Source organism: Brachyistius frenatus, unplaced genomic scaffold (genome assembly GCF_029030835.1).
Source record: "Brachyistius frenatus isolate BFR_SWC_R1_liver_20210118 unplaced genomic scaffold, ASM2903083v1 Contig_36, whole genome shotgun sequence".
NCBI lineage: Eukaryota > Metazoa > Chordata > Actinopteri > Embiotocidae > Brachyistius > Brachyistius frenatus.
The window spans coordinates 1568148-1590749 of NW_027210635.1; the positions used below are offsets into that span (position 1 = coordinate 1568148).

A 22602-nucleotide genomic window follows, 5' to 3' on the forward strand; every position below is an offset into this window, starting at 1 on the left:
CACATTTTCTTTTGTACATTTTCTTCTGCTCTTTGCTAATGAGCAAGAGAGTGTAGTAGTAGTAGGGAAAAGAATATTGCACTGTAGAAGCCGGCTGTCCAAAGGAGAGAGGCTTTTTAGCTGGAACTGATCCTATACTGGATCCTCTTGGCACCAACCCTCAGGATCGACTCGGGCAGTTTCATTTTTGTCCACCGATTCATGCTATGTTATTTGATTTATTCAAGTCATTACTTTCTCCTGGAGAGGGGAATAACTCCTAAATAATTAATTGCAGTTAGAATGAATGAAGCTGTATCCACCGCCTGACACCTGCAGTGTGATTAAGAGGTAGTTGATACCACAGTGCTGCGGCCAGACCTGAGAGACCACAACACGGAGTAGCTCCATTTCTTGTCCTGGCTCACTCACTGAGTCTGACAGAGGCCAGACCTGGCTGTGAGAGGGGTCAGCACTCTGCCCCTGCCAGAACAGGAAGAGCCAATCAACATCACCCTGCAATTACAGTGAAAATGTCTCCTGTCAGAAGCTAACCGGATAAATGAGATGGAGGCTTTAGTAAATGGCTCCTAGTAAAAGCAGTGCCAGACAGTTGAAGCTTTTTTTTCTTTTTTTTTTCCTTTCCTGTATGGTGAGCTGGTACCGGCTCTGTGAGCTTGTGGTCTTGTAGGCAGAAAGAATCCCACCAATTTTCCTAGAAGCCCCCGACACTGTTGTTTTCCTGGAGCGACACAGGAAACCTGAACCTTGTGCCACAGCTGTGAGTGGTTTGCCTCTGCATTTCCTTTCTCTCCTGGCCTCCTCCTCACCCCTCTGGTCTCCTCCATAGACTGGCAGCACATGCACGCGCGTGCGCACACACACACACACACACACACACACACACACACACACACACACACACACACACACACACACACACACACACACACACACACACACACACACGAAATGCCATTGTGACTAGCCTCCCTCTATCTCCATCTGCAGATCTAGACAACCGGTCATTTCATGCAGACATGCATAATTGTACAGCTATTTATGTGTAAGCGTAGATTTGTAGTGTTCTCTCTGTTGTGGTCTCGCTCCCCTTGTGTGCCTGTATTTGTCATTCTTTTGTTTTTTTTGTGTGCATTTACCAGCAGTTGCCATTTTGTCCCCTCCATAAGCCAAGAGAGGGCATGGAGTTGACTACAACATTTGTGTATAATTGTTAGTGTCTTGGCTTGACTGTAACAGTTATGTATAATTGCAGAGGGTTTATGTTTCTTGTCCTTGTGCTTACGAAAAGTATTTACGTGTATGTACTTTTACACTTCTCTCTCTCTCTCTGTGTGTGTGTGTGTGTGTGTGTGTGTGTGTGTGTGTGTGTGTGTGTGTGTGTGTGTGTGTGTGTGTGTGTGTGTGTGTGTGTGTGTGTGTGTGTGTGTGTGTGTGTGTGACAGACAGGCTCACTCAGCTGCCTACATTTTACTGTCAGTGTGTGTATTTTCTGTTTGTCTTTGTGGCTGCTGACCTCTGGCCAGCCTTGTAAGGGTTTGACCATGCCTGTTTTGGTCCCTGTTTAGTCTAGACAGACATCCTGAGCTGATCTGCATGACACCCAGACAACAGAAAGCAGATAGTGGCATTTCTCATGTCTGCAGGCAACTTGGACATATTTTTGGTCTGTTTTTTTCTTTCCGCCTGATCTCTCTCTCTTTCTCCCTCACTCTCAAATTCCGCAGACTTTAAGAAGTTCAGACAAAGAGTTTCCAGACTTTGGCAGAAGTTCATGTCCATGCTAAGACTGAGCAGAATAGTGCAGGCTTTGTACTGAAATTTGTCAAATGTTTGACCCCTGCATTTGAACTGAAGCCCGCTCTGTACCGATGCACAGTGAGATTTTTACAGCCCGTGGCTGTTCCACAGACCAGACCATCTGTTCCAGGGTGCAGCCAAGCTGTGGTCTGCAGACACAAGAATGAGAGACAGATAATGAGGGGGAGAGGGATAGACTCTGAGTGATGTAAATAATACAGAGCAATGGGACTTGTCCAAGGAGGGAAAAAGCATCCAAACACATGCTAGTTTACACGTATCTTTGTCAAATTGATGAATCCTCTCTTCCCATGCTCTCTTCCTCCCCTCTTTTCCTCTTTCTTTACTCTTTCTTTCATCTCTACTCTCATTTCCTGTCTGTCTGATTATGTTCTGTCTCTCTTTCCCTGCCCTTTGCTTCTGCACTCCTCTTTGCTTCTTCTTTCTGCTCTCTGCTAAACAGACCAGAGACTAGACTTGAACAAGCTGAGTCCCAACGACAGTGACACAGTCAGGGGCCAGATAGTGGGTGAGTATGGTTAAAGGCCAACTTTCCATAAAAATATTTACTCATACTTTGTTGCTTGCTTTGAAAGTTCTTGTAGTAATCGCAGCACTTGTATACACAGTGTTTTCCCCAAGTTTGTGGAACACTCAGTTGCATGTAGGCATGTTGAGGGCCTTCTCTTTGCAATTTTTTTTTTAAATTTTCAGTTAAAAATATGCAATTTCACATTATTTTTTACCCTTATAATCATTACCAGATCTGTGTAATATTTTCCATAAACCTGGATAGAGAACATAAGAAAAATACAACACCAAAGAAGCCGAAAGACAAAACTTTTTAAAGATGTCCTCAATTGAACAAATACGTCTGTTAGATCTGGGAAAAGTCATTTAGTAGATTTGATGCTTTTCACGATGATTCGGCTGAGGTGGTTCCCAAAACGGCTTGGGTGCTGCTTCACCTAAGCTTTATAATGAAAGAGAAAACCCTGTGTACAGGTCAAAAGTACTCTTCTGGGGTCAATGTCATGATGAATATTAAATCGGTAATGTAGTCTGCCAAATGCTGACCATTATTGTTGCTCAGAAATCTGTCCCATCTAATCTATTTCGTCCCAAAAATAGTTTAAATTTTATAATATCAGATCCTCCCTGCGGAAGTAAAACATAAAGAGATGGAACAAAAATGCACTTTCATTTACCCTGACTCTCCAGCATACCTCCAGATAAAATGTAACCCTTTTTCCTGTTACTCGTAAAGATATATAGCTCTATTTTGTGCTTCTATAAAATATGTGTGCCTACGCTGTGATCTGCTGTCTAGTAATACTGGTGTGTGCATCTGTCTGACATGTGTTGCTGCAGTGAGCCTGCAGTCCAGGGACCGGATAGGCACAGGAGGTCCCGTGGTGGACTGCAGTCGGCTGTTTGACAATGATCTTCCAGATGGGTGAGTCGAGTTGGCGGACGTCTCTTGTTATCTCGAGGGATTATTATTATTTATTTTTTTTAGAGGCTACTGCAAATCCTAAACAATAACGTACAGGCGTAGAGATATGAATACGAAATGCGTATCAGAATATGATATTTGTACTTGTTGAAAGTGAACAGCAAGTCTCCTCTATGGTTCTGTGAGCTATGTTGTCTCACTGCTGCATCTGTATGTTTGTGCTGCCAGCTGGGAGGAGAGGAGGACCGCGTCTGGACGCATCCAGTACTTGAACCACATCACACGCACCACGCAGTGGGAGAGGCCGACCAGGTGAGTACACTGTGCAGACTTGAACCCAGACCTCTTAAATCAAACAGCTGCAGGCCGACGGGAGACCTTGTCTCTGACCTCAGTGCTCTCAAACTGGGGACGTCTGGAGAAAACTGGAGTGGGCTCATTAAAAGAAGGCATCAGGAAGATCAAGGGAGGTCAGACAAGAGCAGAAACGGAACCATCTCTTCTCTGGTCTGTCTCTGTCTTTTGTTCTTGTGTTTCTTTTGACTTGTCAGTTCTCACCAAACTTGACCTCAGTTAAGTTTGAGTATGTTCTGCCTTGTATGAATTTCCTAGTTGGCACAAAAAGATGATGAGTCCACCCGCTGGTTTGCCGCTGTTTGTGTTTGTAGAGATGTCTTCCTCCATTTCACTCCACTTCCTCAGTAACATATCACAACCTTACCTTTTCTTGTTTTATCCATTGTGCCTCTTCCTACCTTCCTCTCTCAGGCCTGCGTCCGAGTACTCCAGCCCCGGCCGGCCGCTCAGCTGCATCGTGGATGAGAACACCCCCATTAGCACAAACGGTGCCACGCCCACCACAGCGTTACCGCCGAGTAATGGTGAACACCGGGCCCAGGAGAGAAGGGTCCGTTCGCAGAGGCACCGCAACTACATGAGCAGAACCCACCTGCACACGCCTCCGGACCTCCCTGAGGGATATGGTATGTGGGAAGCCAGCACCACAGAGTGGACATGCACTGTATTTCAATGCAATTTATTTCATATTTGTTTATATGGTGCCAAATCACAACACGTGGTATCTCAAGGCACTTAACACAATAAAATCCTTACAACAGAACATCACAACAATATAGAGAGGAACCCAACAATTCAACAACTCCCACATGAGCGATAGCTAGGTGAAAAAAAACTCTCCTTTAACAGGAAGAAACCACAGACAGAACCAGACTCAGAGGTGGGCGACCATCTGCCTCTGCTGGTTGGCATGAGGGTCAAGCAAAGAGAGAGGAAACTGTTTGTGGGGCCGGTATTTGCATGCAGCTCCACGACCAGGGATACCTGCAAGCGAGGAGAATTGAATAAAGAGGCAACAAACAATAAACAAAACTACAGGAAAGAGAAAGTTTTAACATAATGAGATGCAATGGTGCCATATAAATACATGGAGTAAAAAAGAGAGGAGAGGAAAAGTGCTCAGTGCATCGTTGAAGGTGCCCCAGCAGCCTAAGCCTATAAAAGCATAACTAAGGGATAATTCAGGTTACCTGAGCCCGCCCTAATTATAAGCTTTATCAAAAAGGAAAGTTTTAAGCCTAATCTCAAAAGTAGAGAGGTTGTCTGCCTCCCGAACCGAAGCACGGAGCTGGTTCCACAGGAGAGGGGTCTGAAAGCTGAAAGGCTACTTTTGGAAACTCTAGGAGCCACAAGAGGGCCGGCACTCTGAGAGCTAAGCACTCCATTAGGATGACTTGGTACTATAAGATCTTGGGGATAAGATGGAGCTCGATCATTTAGAGCTCTGCAAGTCAGCAGAAAAATGTTGATTTCAATTCTTGATTTTACGAGAAACCAACAAAGAGAAGCTAATAAGGGAGAAATATTTATGAACAGACTTGAAAGACTAGTGCAGTGTGCATTTACATATATTTTTCAGGTTGCCTTGCAGCTGAAAGAATAGCTGGGAACATTAACATTTGGCTTCATGGCTCAGCCCTGAGCTTTAAATTAATTACAACTGCACAAGGTTTATAGTGGATGCGTGCATTGTTCTGTATCGTGCTATAAATTGCCAAGTATTTGCAGATGAGGAGTCAACTTTAGATCAGAATTCTCCTCATGCTCCCCACATTAACTGCATGTGTGTTGAAAGAAGTACAGTACCAGTGATCCCTGACCGGGGGAGCTTCCAGTCCACGGGATACTTTTACAGTAGCAAACACAGTATATAATAATATATTACATACCCATAGAGTCTGTTGTAACACCTGAACACCACCTGTTGTATTTGAGAGTACATGAAAACTCATTTGCAGTTTTGGGTAAAAGTAGCCAAAAGTAACTGCATATATGATTTTAAAAAAAGAGTAATGGAGACAAGCTTGGAATGTCGAGCTTCTAAAACCAGTCTTAGAAATACAGATTTGACTAAATCAACACTGACAGTTAAAGTAAATGAAAAAAATATTATAAAAATATTCCCCTTTTATATAAATGTAAAATGTCAGTTTGAATGAACACAGTTGGAACATGACAGGTGGTGTTGAGGTACTTTGAGTTCATCTCAGTGTTGGAGGGGATATCTCTGCAAAGAAAAGTGTACAAACACACTATACTTACAGTACTGCATGTGACTGTACTTTTTCAATCTCAATACAGATCATATTTAATATTCTGAGTAAAAAAAAAATCTCCTGTGAAAGTCTACATCCACAGTGAATTGTGTCATCGTTATAATGCTGTTGTGTTAATTGCTTCGCCTTCGCCCTCCTGCCTGCTCAACACTGGGCTCAGTAACCCAGCTAATCTGTGTCCTCATTCAGGATGACACTGCAGATCCACACAAGGAGCCTGAAATACTGGCTCTGTTTTACAGAATCTAATTGAACTGATCTTGCTGTTAAAAGCTGGCGGCAGCCATTCACTCCCCCCTCGGTTCTCCTCTCTGCACGCAGTCAAACAAACAGACGCATTCATGTAAAAGCAAAGAAACACACGCACGCACGCACACACACACACACACACACACACACACACACACACACACACACACACACACACACACACACACACACACACACACACACACACACACACAAGCTGCGATCCCCCACACAGCCCGAGGGAGTTTTGTTTATCCTCACAATAAAATCTTCTGTAGGATTTGGGAGCCAGAGCCACAGAGGCGTATCACAGCTTTGCCCTCAGTCCCTCAGATTAGGAGGCTCCCAGCCTGGCTAACGCTTGGCTCTCTATCTGTCCTGCTCTCTATCTCTGTACCCACTTTCAGATATGCATCCTGTTCTGATAATCTCATGATTTAAAGTGCCCGTTTTAGTCCGTATGTGCACCCTGGTCATTTACTAGGTCAGATTGCTCTATCACTGAATGAGTGCAGCCACAATGATTGACTGGCGTACACACAATAATGACATGTTGGCATCGTTTGGATGCAGGAGATTTTAGATTTTTCTAAGATAAAAATATTTCTATCAATCTGGAATTGAGATCAGAGAGCTGCACTTCAATCGCGCTGTGGACAAGACAACCAGACATCTTAATGAAAGGGTCACCAGATCATAAGAGTTCTTTGTGTACCATCTCGCGTGTTGATGCCAAATATCATAAGTATGTCGTTGTTCTTTCCGTAATGGTCTTCACATGTCTGACCAAAGTTGTAAGGAACATTAACGGAAAAGATGTCTGTAAGAGACGAAGCCGCCACTTTAACAGCCCGATGAAGCCGGCGATGTTGAACGCATGTCGGCTGAACTCTGTCCTTTCTTCTCAGGCAGTCCCTGTAAAAGCTGTCAGCAGCTCTCACTCCTACACGAGCCAAGAGATGTTACCCCGTGTGTTGAACGTACAGCGCTCATCGGCTGGCTGTGGGTCTTGGAAGGTTATGTGTACATGCATGTTGAGACAGGGTGTTAGATCCAAAGGGATGCCAGCGATGAGCTCTCTGGCAGGCAGCTCTGTGGAAATATCTCTGTCAGGCTGTGATGAATGAGCTCACCAACCGAAAAGTCAGACATCCAACCCCCCCTCATCTCTCTTCTCTTTTCCTCTCCAATGTTCTTCACCCAGTCTCTCACGTCCTCCCTCCTCTGCCTCTCCCTGCCTTTTGGGATCTCCAGTGAATCAGGCGGACCTTTTATGTCCCTCTGTCTGAGCACAACCTGTCTACATGTGGCACATGCATTAAACTCTCTTTCATTTTGAAATATATTCTAATGATAAGACATTCTCTTATGTCAGAGTTGATGCTAAGTGTTGTAGTTCCTTTAATTTGATTCACACCGATGTTTAATTGGGGATCAATTAAACCCCTTTTCTTTGTCTTCCTACAGAGCAAAGGACGACACAGCAGGGCCAAGTTTACTTCCTCCACACTCAGACAGGTGTTAGCACGTGGCACGACCCCAGGGTACCCAGGTATGTTCTCCACAGCATCTGGAACGACCGAGACACGACACTACACAACGTTCGGCACTATTACCTTGTATTGTTTTCCTCTTTTCACTATCCATAGTATAAACTGTACAGATAGAAAAAAAGGAGGATTTGGGCTTTACTCAGATACTCCGTTATCCTTCTCTGTCATTCTTCACGGTCCTCCTGATTTTACAGACACTTCTTATCACTTGTGTCACGGCATTCGTATTCCCGGTGCCCTTGTAGTTTGCGGTAAACCTGCAGTTGATTACGAGTCCGACATGCTGTGAGAAGACCCATGTCACGGGGCTCTGGGAACAATTCGGTCCTCTGGCACCGAAAGGCCTCACTCTGGGACACATGGCCAACAGCACCGAGGTCTCACTCAGCTCTACCAGAGGCTGTTGGGCAACACTCACTACGGCACATGCGTCCCATTGATGACCGAACTCCAAAAGAATGCACAATATCTACATGTGCATTTGCAAAATGGGGCTTCAGTGAGCTCACTTAATAAAACATGACTGATCCCTTTGGTCTCTGTCTGTATACGAGTGACAGATGATGTGTTTATTGCTGTAGGTAGGAGGCTGCAGGTCACACCTTACTGAGGGCTCCAACATTACTGCCAAGCTCTTGCCGCTTGTGAGGCTCTAGACCGTTTGGCTTTAACTGTCTCAACTAGAGGAGTTAGCGCCAGTGCAGCACTCTCGCTGTGATTTCTGGGCCTTTTGGTCTCCATGGAGTCTCGCTGAAAGGGTTTGCAGGGCGGCAGTAAATAATTTAGCTGGGAGGAAGAAGAAAAATAGAATAAAAGTGATTTCTCAGACATCTCGGAATCTCGCTGTTCGCTCGAGTCCAGTTAGTCACTGCTTTGGTATGTTTTGTACCTAATGTGTGTGCTTCGTCTCCTCCTGTTCCATCCTATGCCACCTCTCTTTTTTTTTAAACTCTCATTGTGTGCCGTGTGCTCCTCTGTTGCCCCTCAGGGATCTGAGCAACGTGAACTGTGAGGAGCTGGGTCCTCTACCACCGGGATGGGAGATCCGCAACACCGCCACCGGGAGGGTTTACTTTGTCGACCACAACAACCGAACCACACAGTTCACAGACCCACGCCTCTCCGCTAACCTGCATCTAGTCCTAAAGTAAGGATGGCTGCAACCGTTCAACCAGGAATGTGGAATAGTGAAAAAGATGAGGGATTTATTGTTTTTCTTCGTTTTGTTGTTGTAGTCCAAGCCCCAACGGTTCCAGAGGAGGCATCGAAAGTCAGAATGTCAGGTAAGGTTTGGGCTTCATGCCAGCAGTACTCGCTACACACAGACAGGAACACACACACACACACACACACACACACACACACACACACACACACACACACACACACACACACACACACACACACACACACACACACACACACACACACACACACACACAAGCACATACTGTCAGACACCATTCGCAGACTTAGTTACCGTGCCTCCCCCTCAGTCAATATTTTACACTCGGATCCTGTGCCAAGGTGTGTTCACCACCTGTAGTGGTTCAACACTTAGCGTAGCCCTTCTTGCAGCGGTCTGCAAACGCGCACACACACACACACACACACACACACACACACACACACACACACACACACACACGCGCACACACACACACACACACACACACACACACACACACACACACACACACACACAGAAATACATGCACAGCGCTCTCCCCCAAAGTCTCCCTTTCCACACAAAAATTCAAATTCCTCAGCCCTGCAGAGGTTTTGATCATAAAGGCATTTTAGCACACAATCCGTCACAAAGCTGTGTTTGGCCAGACTTCAGATAGCAGAGTGGAAACCGAGGCTGCAGCGTCTGTGCTGAGGAGCGCCTTAGGTCCAGGAACCGGCGCAACGATTCTATGCCCAATTCAATGAATGTGCGTGTTGGTTCACGCTCCTTTGCTCAGTACATGGATGCACATGCTCAGAATTTCTTCCCCTGTGCAGCTGTTCAAACACACACTGTGCAGCGATAGCTGTAGAATTACCCAGAGGTCTTTGCTCCACAAAGGTGGAGAAGTGTATGGGTGCCTTGGTGGGCCTCCTCCGCCTGACCTCATTCCTTCTCCGTGCAGAGAGAAACGGAATGCATGGACGCAGAGATCAGGTTTCTTTTCTTCTTTTTTTTTCTGTTTCTGATGGATCAAAGAACGTGTTTGGGATTTTGTATTCGTTTCGCTTTTTTTCTGCTGCGGCCCTCTTGAGAAGTCTCAGGCTTGGCACGCCACATTTGTTTTTAACGTAGGAATTTTGTCATGAGCATAATTATGCCCAGATGTGTGAAAATGCCATACTTTGGATTTCAATAGTGTCTGTATTAATGCAGGATAATTAGTCGGGAAGGAGGTGTGTTTTTTTTTTTTTTTTTTTTTTTAAAGAAATATTTCAGGAATAATGTTATACTAATAATGTGCTTTTCTGTAGCAATTTGTGATATTTGTGTTGTTTGGTTCTCTTCAGGAACATTGACACATTTTTGTATACATTAAGCATCACCGGTTTAATCTTAGCCTACATCATCTATTCTACTTACATTTAAAGCGATTGCCTTTTTAGTACAGTTTCTGTCCAAACTTCAGAGGGACTCTCTAGTTTGTGACAAAAGTCTGGAAAAGAAATCAGTCTTCATGGATTTCCATCAAGACATCTGCCTTTTATCAGGTCAGGGATTTAAAAAATTTTCACCCTTCATGTGCCGTCATCCCACAAAAATGTTTGATATATATATATATATATCCGTTTCCGTCAAAGTTAGAGTTTATTGCGTTTTTTTATTTGCTAAAGACACCGCCTGAGCACTGAAAGCATGGTTTTGGTTAAATTCCCTCTGTGATGTTGCAATCTTCTGCTGAATCCAAGAACCCTGACTGGTCAAGGTCACTGTCCAATAGGTAACTGAATCCTTGTCTGTTTTTAAGACCTGGCTGCGGGATTTGCCATCTGCACAGTTGCATGAGAAAGAACTGTAATCTCGCAGACGTTTGTGATTTGTCGCAGTTTGCAAAAACATCACTTTGACTGCAACAGCTTGTCTCTGCAGTGAGCGTAGTCAGGTAACATGCACCAGAGTCGTGCTCATCAGTAAGCAGCTGGAAAGAGAACAGAGAGCTGTGGGGCCTGCAACTGGGAGAGCCAGAGAGCAGGAGCATTTGATTTATGGGTGAAAGTGCAGTAAGAGATGCTCCGTGCCTCCTCCTTCCTTCCTTCCTTCCTTCTCTCTCTCCCTCCCTCCCACCCTCTGAGTTGTCTACAGTGTTTGGGTGCTGTCAGGAGAGTGCCCTTCCTGCCCCCCACCACCCCCTCTCTCCTGCCTTCCCTCCCTCCGAGTCTAGTCTTCAGGAAATAAAGGGATTCATGAGGAGGTCTCGAGTGTCCTATGGGGCCCTGTGGCTCTCTGGGATGGCAGGAAGTGATTGAAAAGCCAAAGTGGATTCTGCTGGCCAGACACCAGAAACCAAACTCGGTCGCTTTGTTGAGGAGAAGTTGTCATTGTAGCAACGGAGAACGCAAGCTGTTGGGTGGATACTTTTAAAGTGGCAGTCTTGAGCTAAATGAACTCCTGACAACTGTATTCTGTCGAGAAGTGAGCGCGGCTGACACTTACGGATTCTCCTCCCTGTACTATTTTTTTGCTCCGTTTGAAAACTCAGTGGTTTGATGTAATTACCTGATAAAAGTCAGCGTGAAAAGGATTATTTTAACTTTGGCATCACTTTGAGCATAACATCCTACATGTACATTCGGCATGCACACAGACCGATGTGTGTATGCTTCCACCACCCTCCGTGCTCCGCGCTACAGTCTGGTGTTTATGACCCTGCTCGGAGGCGAGCATGCATGCCGCCCCCCACTGAAGTGCAAAAGGCCACTGTGCAAATAATCCTTCAGTGCCGGCCCCATAAAGGCTCTTTTGATTCTCTGTGTATGTTGTGTGCCCGCTCCCCTCTTGTACCTCCCTCTGAGCCCTTCCCAAACTCGATTCAAAAGTTCTTCATCCAGCGGTGTGCAGCAGAGTCGGGACCTCTGTCATCCTTAACCTCACGAGGCTAACGGCCTCACTACTGAAACCGTGGCAGCTGTCAATCGAAAAAATATTTTAAAGGCAGAAAAAGAGAAAGTTAAAACAGTTGAAATTACATGTATGTAAATTGAAACTAGACTGCCCGACATCAGGCAGAGAAGTAACTGCAGAAGCAGTCAAATTTGATTAAAAAAAAAAAAAGAAAGAAGAGTGTCAAGCTTTTAGGCTAGCCTTACAATATTAGCCCTAAAAGAAAGCCTTTGGACAGCAGTCTGTATCTGCAAATAAAATGTGCTCTTTAATCTTTTTTTTCCTTTCTGTTTCAACACTTTAATTAATTAGAATAATTTCATTCATTGTAAAAAAAAATATATATATATATTTTCTCTGCTAAGCTTTAACTACTGCTTAATTTGATTTTGTGTAACAAACTAAATAACAAAAAAATGTTGCTTCATAAAAATGGGCTATTTGTATTTACACCATATACAGATGGTCCCTAACTCGATAACTTTAGCTTTAGTGAAAGCTGGCTATCACTCCCCAGCTAGCTTTCCTCTGTAGCTGTTTTGCACATTTTTGTTTAAAATAAATTACACACATATGTGGGAAAGTGATTTTGGGACCGTAAAACAGATTATAAATCTTGTCCTAACTCAGTTTTATATGTAGTTGCTGCGTTTTAGCTTTCTAGGCCAGCATGTGGTGTGAGTTACAATCAGTCACAGTGCCTGTACTATTGTCTCCGTCCAACTGTTGGGGACAAACTTTTGGACTTGTCATCCAGCAGTACACCTTTTGAGAGGCCGCCCTCATTACCTCAAGTGTACATGATGAGTCAAAAGCAGCAGAGCATCTATAATAATCTTGTTTTAGCTCAGCGGTCTCTGTGAGAGACCACCGGGTCTCTGCTAGGTGGAGAGCAGGAAACAGGAAGGTGTGTGTGTGTGTTCGTGACTGTGGCACTGAGTGAAGGGGAGATGTCTTACCTCCACTAATCCCAGCTCCACCTTTGTATGTCTGCGGCAGCTGTTTGACTTGATGTGCTTCCCAGATGACCTCCGTGTGTTTACTGATCATTCTCTGCAGTCTGCAAAGGACAGAGAGAGAACTCTGACTCTCACAGTGCTGTGTTTGGAGTTCTTTGCTTTGCTCTTGTTATTTTTGTTCTGGTGCTTGCTTACTTTTTTCTCACAAGTGGTCTTGTTTGTCGTTGGTATTGCTCCACCCGAGACTTGACATTTTGCTCTTTCGTCTTGTCCCTCTCCTGCCTTTTTCCCTCCCTTTCCTCTGCCATCTGCCCTTTAGTCGTCAGAACCAGTTGAAGGATCAGGTTCAGCAGGCTCTGGTGTCCCCCAGTCAGCTCCCCGAGGAGGCAGAGTGCCTCACCGTGCCCAAGTACAAGAGAGACCTTGTTCAAAAGCTCAAGATCCTTCGGCAGGAACTGTCCCAGCAGCAGCCTCAGGCTGGCCACTGCCGCATCGAGGTGTCCCGTGAGGAGATCTTTGAGGTGAGTAGGGAAGGAACAAGATCATGTCCTCATATTATCTCAAACTTTCGAGGGGTGCCTGTTATTAAAGATGGCCAGAAATGGGTACAGAATTTAACCCAGAGGGAAATTCAGTTTTCACAACCGGAGCTTGTGTGAGAGTATTTATAATGCAGAACAAAGGGTTACATGTCAACATGAAAATGATCTAATATGTGCTGCATTGCACAACAACACCTCTCCTTCCACCCTCCTCCTTTTTTCTTTTTTTTTCCCAAAACCAGCCAGCAAATTGATACTTGGCACAGTGAGCAAAAAACATCTATGATAACCCTCAATTTCTAAATAATGGCTGTACATTTAATGCCAAACCAGCACAGTATTTCATTGTTTTGTACCTGCAGAGCTGCTTGTAATAAAGTTATTTATAGACTGTAGAGTTATTTGAAACATTCTCTGAAGGTTTTTTTTTTTTTTCCCCTGTTGTTCTTGTGCACTCGCGTAAAGGTCAGCGCCTGCAGCAGTTTGGCTGTGAGAACGATGTCTCACACACGAGGTTATCCATGATGTGTGAAGGCAGTCTGGTCAAAATCGAAAGCAGACCTCTCTGTTCGAGATGAGGATTTTCTCAGGTCCATTTTCTCAGTGGGGTAGTTTTCTTCTTTCTTTCTTTTTTTTTTCTGCATCTCAGAGGTGCGGGGCCTTCATCAGAACAACAACACCTGCAACAGACTGCATGACCCTCATAAAATATGCACTGGAATGTGCTGGAACAGCCACGTCTGTTAAGCTGAACGAAGACATTTTTGTTGGCTGATCTCAATGTGAGAGAGTGGGCTGGGAGGATGGAGGTGGGAGGGGGAGGTGGAGGGCAGAGGACGTCTTGAGGTTGAGCGAGACATAGCTGCATAGCTTCTCTCGACCAGCTGAAGCATTAAATTATGCCTGAATAGGCAAGTGTTAGCTGGTGGGCTGTCAGAGCTGTCTTTATGTGTACTTTTCGGTGGAGATAAGACATTCTCCTTTCTCCCACAGCACCTCTCAGTGTTCTGCTCTATCTGGAGGGCACAGTGGAACCTGGCTGTGGAAGAGGCCGTGTTATTATAGTCTTATGGCTGTGTTTATTATAACTGCTCCTAATCCACTTTAAATGAACCCTCCCCCTGACGCTGGGAGCCGTGTGCACGTAGGATGAACACTGAGGCGAAGCGATCCAGGCCTCACAACAGAGAAGCAGTTGGAAAATGACTGGACTGCTGTAACACCACACTCACTCCTTTCTTGCATGAGAGTCAGTTTACGTGTAGAGCACTTCCTGATGCTTCTCTTTCTCTGCAGGTCTCAACATCAGTCCCTCTAGAATAGTCTCAACCTTTGGTTTATCAGTTGTAATTAGAGAAAGACACTTTTTGCTCATGAGGTTTGAATGGTAGGATGGTGGACGGTGCATCGCTGGGACTGCTCACACACGATTTTTGACAAGTCCCTAAAGTGAGGCCAGTCTCGTCTTTGAAGCTTTGATTCCACCGGAGCCGATCGCCAGACGCGCTGACAAAATGTTTCAATTGTGAAACCCTCCTTGTGGGAATGAAGTCGTGCAGAAGACGAAACAAAATAGCGCCTCACATGCTTCTGCTGAGGACTATGAAGAGCCAGATGTCTGCATCTGTCGCTGGAAGTCTAGACGGACTCCGTTACGTCCTTGATGAGGTGTCTGTGTCTTTGTGTTACAGGAATCGTATCGACAGGTAATGAAGATGAGGCCGAAGGACCTGTGGAAAAGGCTAATGGTGAAGTTCAGAGGTGAAGAGGGCCTCGACTATGGAGGAGTGGCCAGGTAAGGAGCTGTAGTGAAGATGAGCACCAGACAGGAAGCAGTTTTGGTTCTGTAAATACGGCATTTCTTTTTACATGGAAATCTTCCTCCTACAGTGGGAGCCAAAGCACACAAGTTATGATTTTTATTTTTATTTTCTTTTTGTTCTGAACTGAGAATTGCAAAGTGTAGGATGTAACCGGTGTCTCTTCTCCTGTTTGTTGTACTCTGTGCAGAGAGTGGCTCTATCTGCTGTCGCATGAGATGCTGAACCCGTACTACGGCCTGTTCCAGTACTCCCGCGACGACATCTACACACTGCAGATTAACCCCGACTCCGCTGTCAATCCTGTGAGTCACAGATATGTACACATCTTGCAATGGTGTGCATTAAAACGTCAGATGTCAAATATGTTCTGAAGCGTACTCCAGTTTACAGTTCAGACGAGGCACTCTGTTTCAACTTGCATAACTTCATCACTGTTTGTTTAAGCTGGTGTCAGACCATTGAACGGCAGCTCTCCAGTTACAGGGACAGAAGTTGTGTCTGAATGAGACTCCCAGACATACTTTGAACTTTCAGTTCTGCTGTCTCCTCATTTGGAAACTAAAGATGTTGTGTCTCCCCGCAGGAGCACTTGTCATACTTTCACTTCGTGGGCCGTATCATGGGGATGGCAGTGTTCCACGGCCACTACATCGACGGGGGCTTTACTTTGCCCTTCTACAAACAGCTGCTGGGTAAACCCATCACCCTGGACGACATGGAGTCTGTTGACCCCGACCTGCACAACAGCCTCGTCTGGATCCTGTACGTACAACACAAATTCAGACTTTTTATGCGGAAGTGAAACGCGAAAGAGGATTTCTGGATCATCACAACACATTACACAAAATGTAAACTCAGTATTCCTGCGTCGTGTCCATATATACATAAACCAGGGAACAAAGAGATGCCTATCTGGATTTGTACTTTTCTGTAAAGCTCCTTTTTACTTTTGATAACAGCGCCCCCTAGGGTTTTTGACCAGTTTTTACATCCTTGGCCTCTTAAAGGTGTTCTCACACCATGTGTACATGCTTGTTTTCACTCCAGCTACACCTGCTGTTTTTAATGATTACCACACATTCAACTGGAAGAACCAGAGGCACCCGTGTTTTTATTTGAACAAAAAGCTGTTCGCAGTCACTCATCTCGTCATTGTTTCTTGGACGACATGGACACGTCTTGTCCTCCATTTTGTATTCTTCACCAATCTTAAAGCCTGTTTTTGTCCTTTTGTCTGTCACCAGGGACAATGACATCACAGGTGTGCTGGACCACACCTTCTGTGTTGAACACAATGCTTACGGAGAGATCATCCAGCATGAGCTCAAGCCCAACGGTAAAAGCATCCCCGTCACCCAGGACACCAAGAAAGAGTACGTTCGGCTCTACGTCAACTGGCGTTTTCTGCGAGGCATCGAGGCGCAGTTCCTGGCTCTGCAGAAGGGCTTCAATGAGGTCATCCCCCAACACCTGCTCAAGGCGTTTGATGAGAAGGAGCTGGAGGTACCTCACTGTCTTCCGCATTTACACGTAGACGGCATTTCCCTTAAGTTACCTGCGAGTGCATTTAATCCACCACACTGACACGACTTCTTCGTCTGCAGCTGATTGTATGCGGCCTGGGGAAAATCGACATCAACGACTGGAAGTCCAACACGCGGCTCAAGCACTGCACCCCAGACAGCAACATTGTGAAATGGTTCTGGAAAGCTGTGGAGTCTTTCGACGAGGAGCGCAGAGCCCGGCTGCTGCAGTTCGTCACGGGTTCCTCCAGAGTTCCCCTCCAAGGTTTTAAGGCCCTCCAAGGTAATAACACACCAGGACCAAAAACGTGAATGTTAGCCGAGTCATGTAGATGAAAGGTGGACAAAATGCTAATGTGGTGTCAGATCAGTAGAATCCACAGGTGTGGCGGTTGTAGTCTTTACTTTCACAGGCTCTGTCGACACAATCTTGGGTGTGTGCCTGGGAGTCTTCGCCTCTGTGTGTGTGTGTGTGTTTCTCCGACCTGAGAGGAACCCTGTACAACCTGTGTGTAGTGCAGCGGTCCAGTGGGTGCGTCCTGGCAGACCGTGCTGCCCAGAAACAGAGCACCTCGGCATGAGTAGTTCCACAGTGATCCACAGGCAGACAGCGCATCTCCACACCTTGTATAACAGGGACGTCCTTTCCTCGGGCAAAACATCAGCAGAGGCCAAAAGACCCAAAATGACACGAACACAAAATTGGACTTTCGGTGGCGGGACACGCGGTTACAGTCTGGGGACAAAGTCAACTTATTCAACACTGTTAGAATTTAAATACTGTTCTGAACCATCTGAATATTTAATAAAATAAAGAAATTCAAGTGTATCTTCGGTAACACACAAGAATTGACACATAATAAGTGATTTAACAAGTCACTTTTTTCCCTTTATTGTTTGCTTGTAGTTGAAAAGTAAACGGTCATGTTTACTTTTGTGTCAGGATTTAGCAACATAGACATGTTACATATGACCGATCAGAGTCCACAGTCATCTGTGTATAGGAGTCTGTAAGAGCCAATAACTTTACACAGTTTTGTGTCAGTGCTTAGATAGAACCAAAGAAAGGTCATTATAATTACACGTGCAGAAGCAACTGAAAACCTAATTATGGACTTTAAATACTACAATATTCAATATACAATATTCAATACTACAATGTTCAAGCTCTGATATTACTCTATTTGTATTACTTTAATATTTTACTTTTGCAAGTAGTCTATCTCGTGTGGATTAAATTGACCTCTTTGTGATTCCCAGAACTACACGTTTTAACCCATACATATATGATCAGATATATCTATATATCTATATATATAGATATATCTGAACTTCTCTTTCATGGAGATGTTGTGAACAGATGGAGATCTGATAGATTCCTTTCGGGCTTGATTGATTATCCTTGCAAATCTGGATTTTCAGTTTGGAATTTGTATCATAAATATCGGCGGCTCTGCAACTTTTGAGATCTAACAGTGATGAGCTGAATTTGACAAACTTAAAAGGAATTTTTTTTAATTAATATTATACATTTAAATATTGAGGCAGAATATGTGAACCTGAACAAAAGTAAACATCATCACTTCACTCGACCTGTAAATTTCAAAGATCAGAGTTCATAATGCATGAATTCAATAAATATTACCCTAAATTATTTTTATTATTATTATTATTTTAATTATGTCAGGAATTCACTGATAATTAATATCCCCAATTCTAATGGTATTTTCTTGTAAAATAATATTATTTAGCTTTTCCTTAATCCCATTTACTGAACTCAACACGTGTATGCATGCTGTAAGTATACATCTGTGTAAATATTTGTGTCCCTAATACCAGGACATGTTTATTTGTGTTTTAACTCATAATTATGTCTGCAGAATACATAATTTAATAATATTAAATATTCACAGTACAGTGCAGCTGTGTGAAGGACCATTTTACTTGACTGTTTTCCATGCAGGTGCTGCCGGCCCACGACTCTTCACCATCCACCAGATTGACGCCAGCACCAACAACCTGCCCAAAGCCCACACCTGGTGAGGGAATATTCAACATTACAAATGTTTCTGATCATGTGACAGTTTCCATTTTAAGACGATGGGGAAGAGAACATTTCAAAGCACTTGTTTAGCTTCATAGCCTCTTTTCCGTAGCTGCGACCACCTCTAACCTACTCGAGTCTACTCGCTTTTGGTACTAGGTACTTTTCTGGATTTCATTTTCCACTGCAGATAGTACCCCCTCAATGCGACAGTGTATAGTGCATAGCGACCAATATAGTAGCTTGGCTAGTTGAAAATGGCAGGTTTGTGCAGGATGTCCCGTGTCGCGCATGCAGTGACGCAGTGATTGTGATGATTCACCGATCAGTAGGTCCGCAGTGTTTTCACATCACCTTTTAGTGTCGCCTTAGCTGGCTTGTAACCCTGACAGAGGCAGTGTAGAAGAAATGATCCGCTGGTGACTGTTGTGTAGTCATTTAGAAAATATTTGTGTTCCCAGTGGTAAACCATGATCTTAAAATCTGTTTTTCCAGCTTCAACCGGATTGACATTCCTCCCTATGAGCAATATGACAAACTGTACGACAAGCTGCTCACTGCCATCGAGGAGACGTGTGGCTTCGCTGTGGAGTGAGTCACAGATGCTGGCAGAGCTCACCAACAACCAGAAGCAACGAGGTTTGGCCATGAAGAGCCTCCGCCCACAAATCAGTCCACTCAGACATGGAGGGGGGTCATCGATGGTTGCTTCACCCGGGGACGCTCATACTTCCTGGACACGTGGCTAAGCTAAAGGGAGGGTTGGCAAAGAAGACTAGAAAATGTCATCTGACTCTGGGTGGGGGGGGGGGGGTTCAGACCCTCCAGACCTTCTTAATATTTTTTTTTTTTTTTTTTTTATCATTGAAAAGGATCTCTTCAGCTGCTAATAACTCAGACTCTTTACTAACTTGTGGAACCTGCAAAATTTGCTGGCTCTTCTGTTTTTTTTCTAAGTTCATTTTAGCATTTAAAAGTTAGACCATATTTCATGTAGCATTTCTCCATCTTACCAAGCAGAACACAAGTTCAGTCCACTCTGAAACAATAGCCACATTAGCAAGACTGGTTTGTTCGCTAGAGTACAGGGTTATTATTGGTTACCGCAACCACTCGGAAACACTAAATTCAGATGCAGAGTGTGCATGACTCGGGCTGTTTGGTGCCTCAGAGCGTTCACGTTTGGGGCTATTGGTAATGCCAAGGATGGAAAAAGTGGGATGTGTTCGGATGAGAAGGCGAGACTAGAGACTGAATTACAACCGACTGTTTACAACCTTCTCCAAAGATGGCAGCAGGGACTTCTTCTCCTGAGTCGCTGGCCAACAAAACTAGTGCTGCCTCCCCAGAAACACGTTCGACAGCTGGTTGTGTTTGAAATCGAGTTACATGAATGAATAGCTTGAAATGTGTTATTTTTATATAACAGGGAAAATTGAGTAAAGAAACGATAAAATTCTATATAATATATATAATTTATTGCTGTTATATTTCAGAACCGCCCCCCCCACCCTCTTTCCATTGTTTCCGAAAAGTGAAATCTTTTAAATGTTAAGTGTTACTGTTTAAATTATAGAAGACAGTTTGTGAAAACAGAACTAAGCTTGACTGAATTTCACTAAAGAAAGCTGTGGTCTATTTCCTGACGGAACCTCTCATTCTGTACGAGGAGAAGTTTGTCTTAAGGGCAAAAAAAAAAATCTCAAAAACACAATGTCCTCTTGAGTGCCATAATCATTTTTGAATGAATGAATGAATCTTTGCAAATACGGAGCTGACCCTTTAAATTCTACTGATCTCCTCCCGGAGCTACACGTGGTGGTGTGATGTTTCCCTTCTGCTGCCCTTTTTTAACAGTCATTTGTAGCTTGGCTATATTAATGTAACTGGCATGGAGCCTACCATGACTTTCTAATAGTCACAAGAGTCAAAAATCATCATCTACTTTGTGCTGCCTCAATGTTGTTATTAAAAAAAATAAAATAAACCAGAAGAAAAACCTCTACTACCTTCTTGCCATGTGGTGCTAAATAGCATTAACATGTGTTTCATGTTGACGACCTTCGCTCACTGACATACTACTGCTTCAAGTGCACAACACACTACTCATGCTGTTTCACCTGTTTGTGGCCACAAAGCTCGACCGAGCCACATTCTCAGGAGACGCCATCTGTAGTTTGTCACGTCAGCCTGATTTGAAACTAATTCTGAACATTTGTCTTGAATGTTTGAAGGGTTCAAATAAAGTCTTTGTCATTTGCATTGTTGTGCCCACAGCAGACCATTAACACAGTCATAGTTGCATGTCTCCATTTGTGCTTTTGGTTGAAAGTGAACTGAATGAGATGAACTCCTGTTTTTTAGCCTGCTATAACAGTCCTATCAGTGATGTTTTTACTTTAGAGAAAGGGGGATTGTTTTCTACAAATGAATGAAATTATTGAATGTTTTGGTTTTTTTGTCGGGTTTTTTTGTTTTTTTAAAGATGCTGCCTGTCGAGCAATCTCTACGACCGTGGACTGTTCTTAACATTTGCATACGCTTAAAAAGGAAAAAAAACAACAACAAAAAAACGGTTCTTTCACGTAGACGAGTGTATGCAAAGTGAAAAGTGTCCTCAGATGGTGCTTTGTACAGTAATAAGATATTGTTCATATATGTGGATCAAACAAACTGTAATTTATCTTTAACTTAAGTAGAAAAAGATTTTCTTGAACTGAGAAGAGGAATTGCACACAAACAAGAATGACGTTGCCATGTGTACGTAATGGCGACTTCTGCTCCTGATATTCATTCACCTTTTAAGTCCAGTGCACAAGCTGATCGCCCTACTGTCTGTTCCTACACTACTCCACTCAGCAATGCCCCACAGCTGCCTCCCATTCAACTGAACTTTTTATTCAACAAGTTGAGAGATGCCGCTGTTTTCTGTTTGTTTGTTTGTTTGTTTGTTTGTTTTTTAAATAGCATGATCCACTAGCAGGACTATATCTCTCATAGCTGACTGATGCAATTTGATGTATGTTAACACTATCATTTTGTAAGAGTATTTTATTTTTGTGTGTAATTAGTTCTAATTAAACTTGCCTTTGTCTAACAATGTAAGGCCTTGTACAAAGCTGTGTCCTTTCTTTTCTTCTCCACATAGTTGTCACAAAGAAGAATTAGTTACCGCGGGGAGGGGGGGATTTGTGTAAAATGATGTGCATAAATGTGTCCTTTGACACATGAATTATTTACATTGGATGAGTTTATCGGAGGCTCAGAACAAATGTCAAGTGGGGGGTTGTTCAAACTCGGCCTTTACACGTGACTGGCACATGTCCTCCACCACCCACTGTATAGTCACTGATACCACTCCAGATTAAAATGTCTGGCAGATGGCTCAGAGGGGGCAAAGTGGAGGAAGGGTTAAATGACAATGAAAAGGGCTGGTCAAAAAAAGGTGTAGTACAATTTTTAGTGTTTCATGGTCTAACAGGTCTAACAGGGCTCCCACTCAGACAGACAAGGAGGCAGAATATTTGACTGTCATTTTAATTACTCTCCTGTCTCCCAATCAAGTTCTCACCTTGGTAACCTCCGCCCACCCAACCACCTGCCCCCTCAACCCCATCCCATCTCACATTCTCCCTGGCTCCTAAATGGTGGAATGAGCTCCCCACCGACATCAGGACAGCAGAAACTCTGTACATCTTCTGCTGCAAACTAAAAACACACCTCTTCAGACTTTACCTTGAACAGTAGCACTTAAAATGGCACTTACTGATAGAACTTTGTAGTTTGGCTTTCTTGAAGAAAATTGTACTTTCTTGATTGTTGTTGTTCTGAATTTGTACCCTCATGGTTGAAATGTACTTATTGTAAGTTGCTTTGGATAAAAGCATCAGCTAAATGTAATGTAATGTA

The 22602-nt window shown here is 43.9% G+C and overlaps 1 protein-coding gene across 1 annotated transcript in view; it reads left to right on the top strand.

Annotated features, from left to right (window-relative positions):
* The window catches only part of smurf2 (SMAD specific E3 ubiquitin protein ligase 2), a 49221-nt gene extending 28308 nt beyond the window's left edge, over nt 1-20913 (top strand). The window contains exons 5-19 of the mRNA XM_069701249.1: nt 2264-2329; nt 3172-3256; nt 3485-3568; nt 4025-4239; nt 7606-7690; nt 8680-8838; nt 8927-8974; nt 13081-13282; nt 14995-15098; nt 15314-15428; nt 15710-15888; nt 16371-16629; nt 16731-16932; nt 18613-18688; nt 19189-20913. Of these exons, the coding sequence (XP_069557350.1) occupies nt 2264-2329; nt 3172-3256; nt 3485-3568; nt 4025-4239; nt 7606-7690; nt 8680-8838; nt 8927-8974; nt 13081-13282; nt 14995-15098; nt 15314-15428; nt 15710-15888; nt 16371-16629; nt 16731-16932; nt 18613-18688; nt 19189-19288 (1979 nt within the window). The 3' untranslated portion in view covers nt 19289-20913. The remainder of the gene's footprint in view (nt 1-2263; nt 2330-3171; nt 3257-3484; nt 3569-4024; nt 4240-7605; nt 7691-8679; nt 8839-8926; nt 8975-13080; nt 13283-14994; nt 15099-15313; nt 15429-15709; nt 15889-16370; nt 16630-16730; nt 16933-18612; nt 18689-19188) is intronic.
* Nucleotides 20914-22602: the final 1689 nt, after the last annotated feature.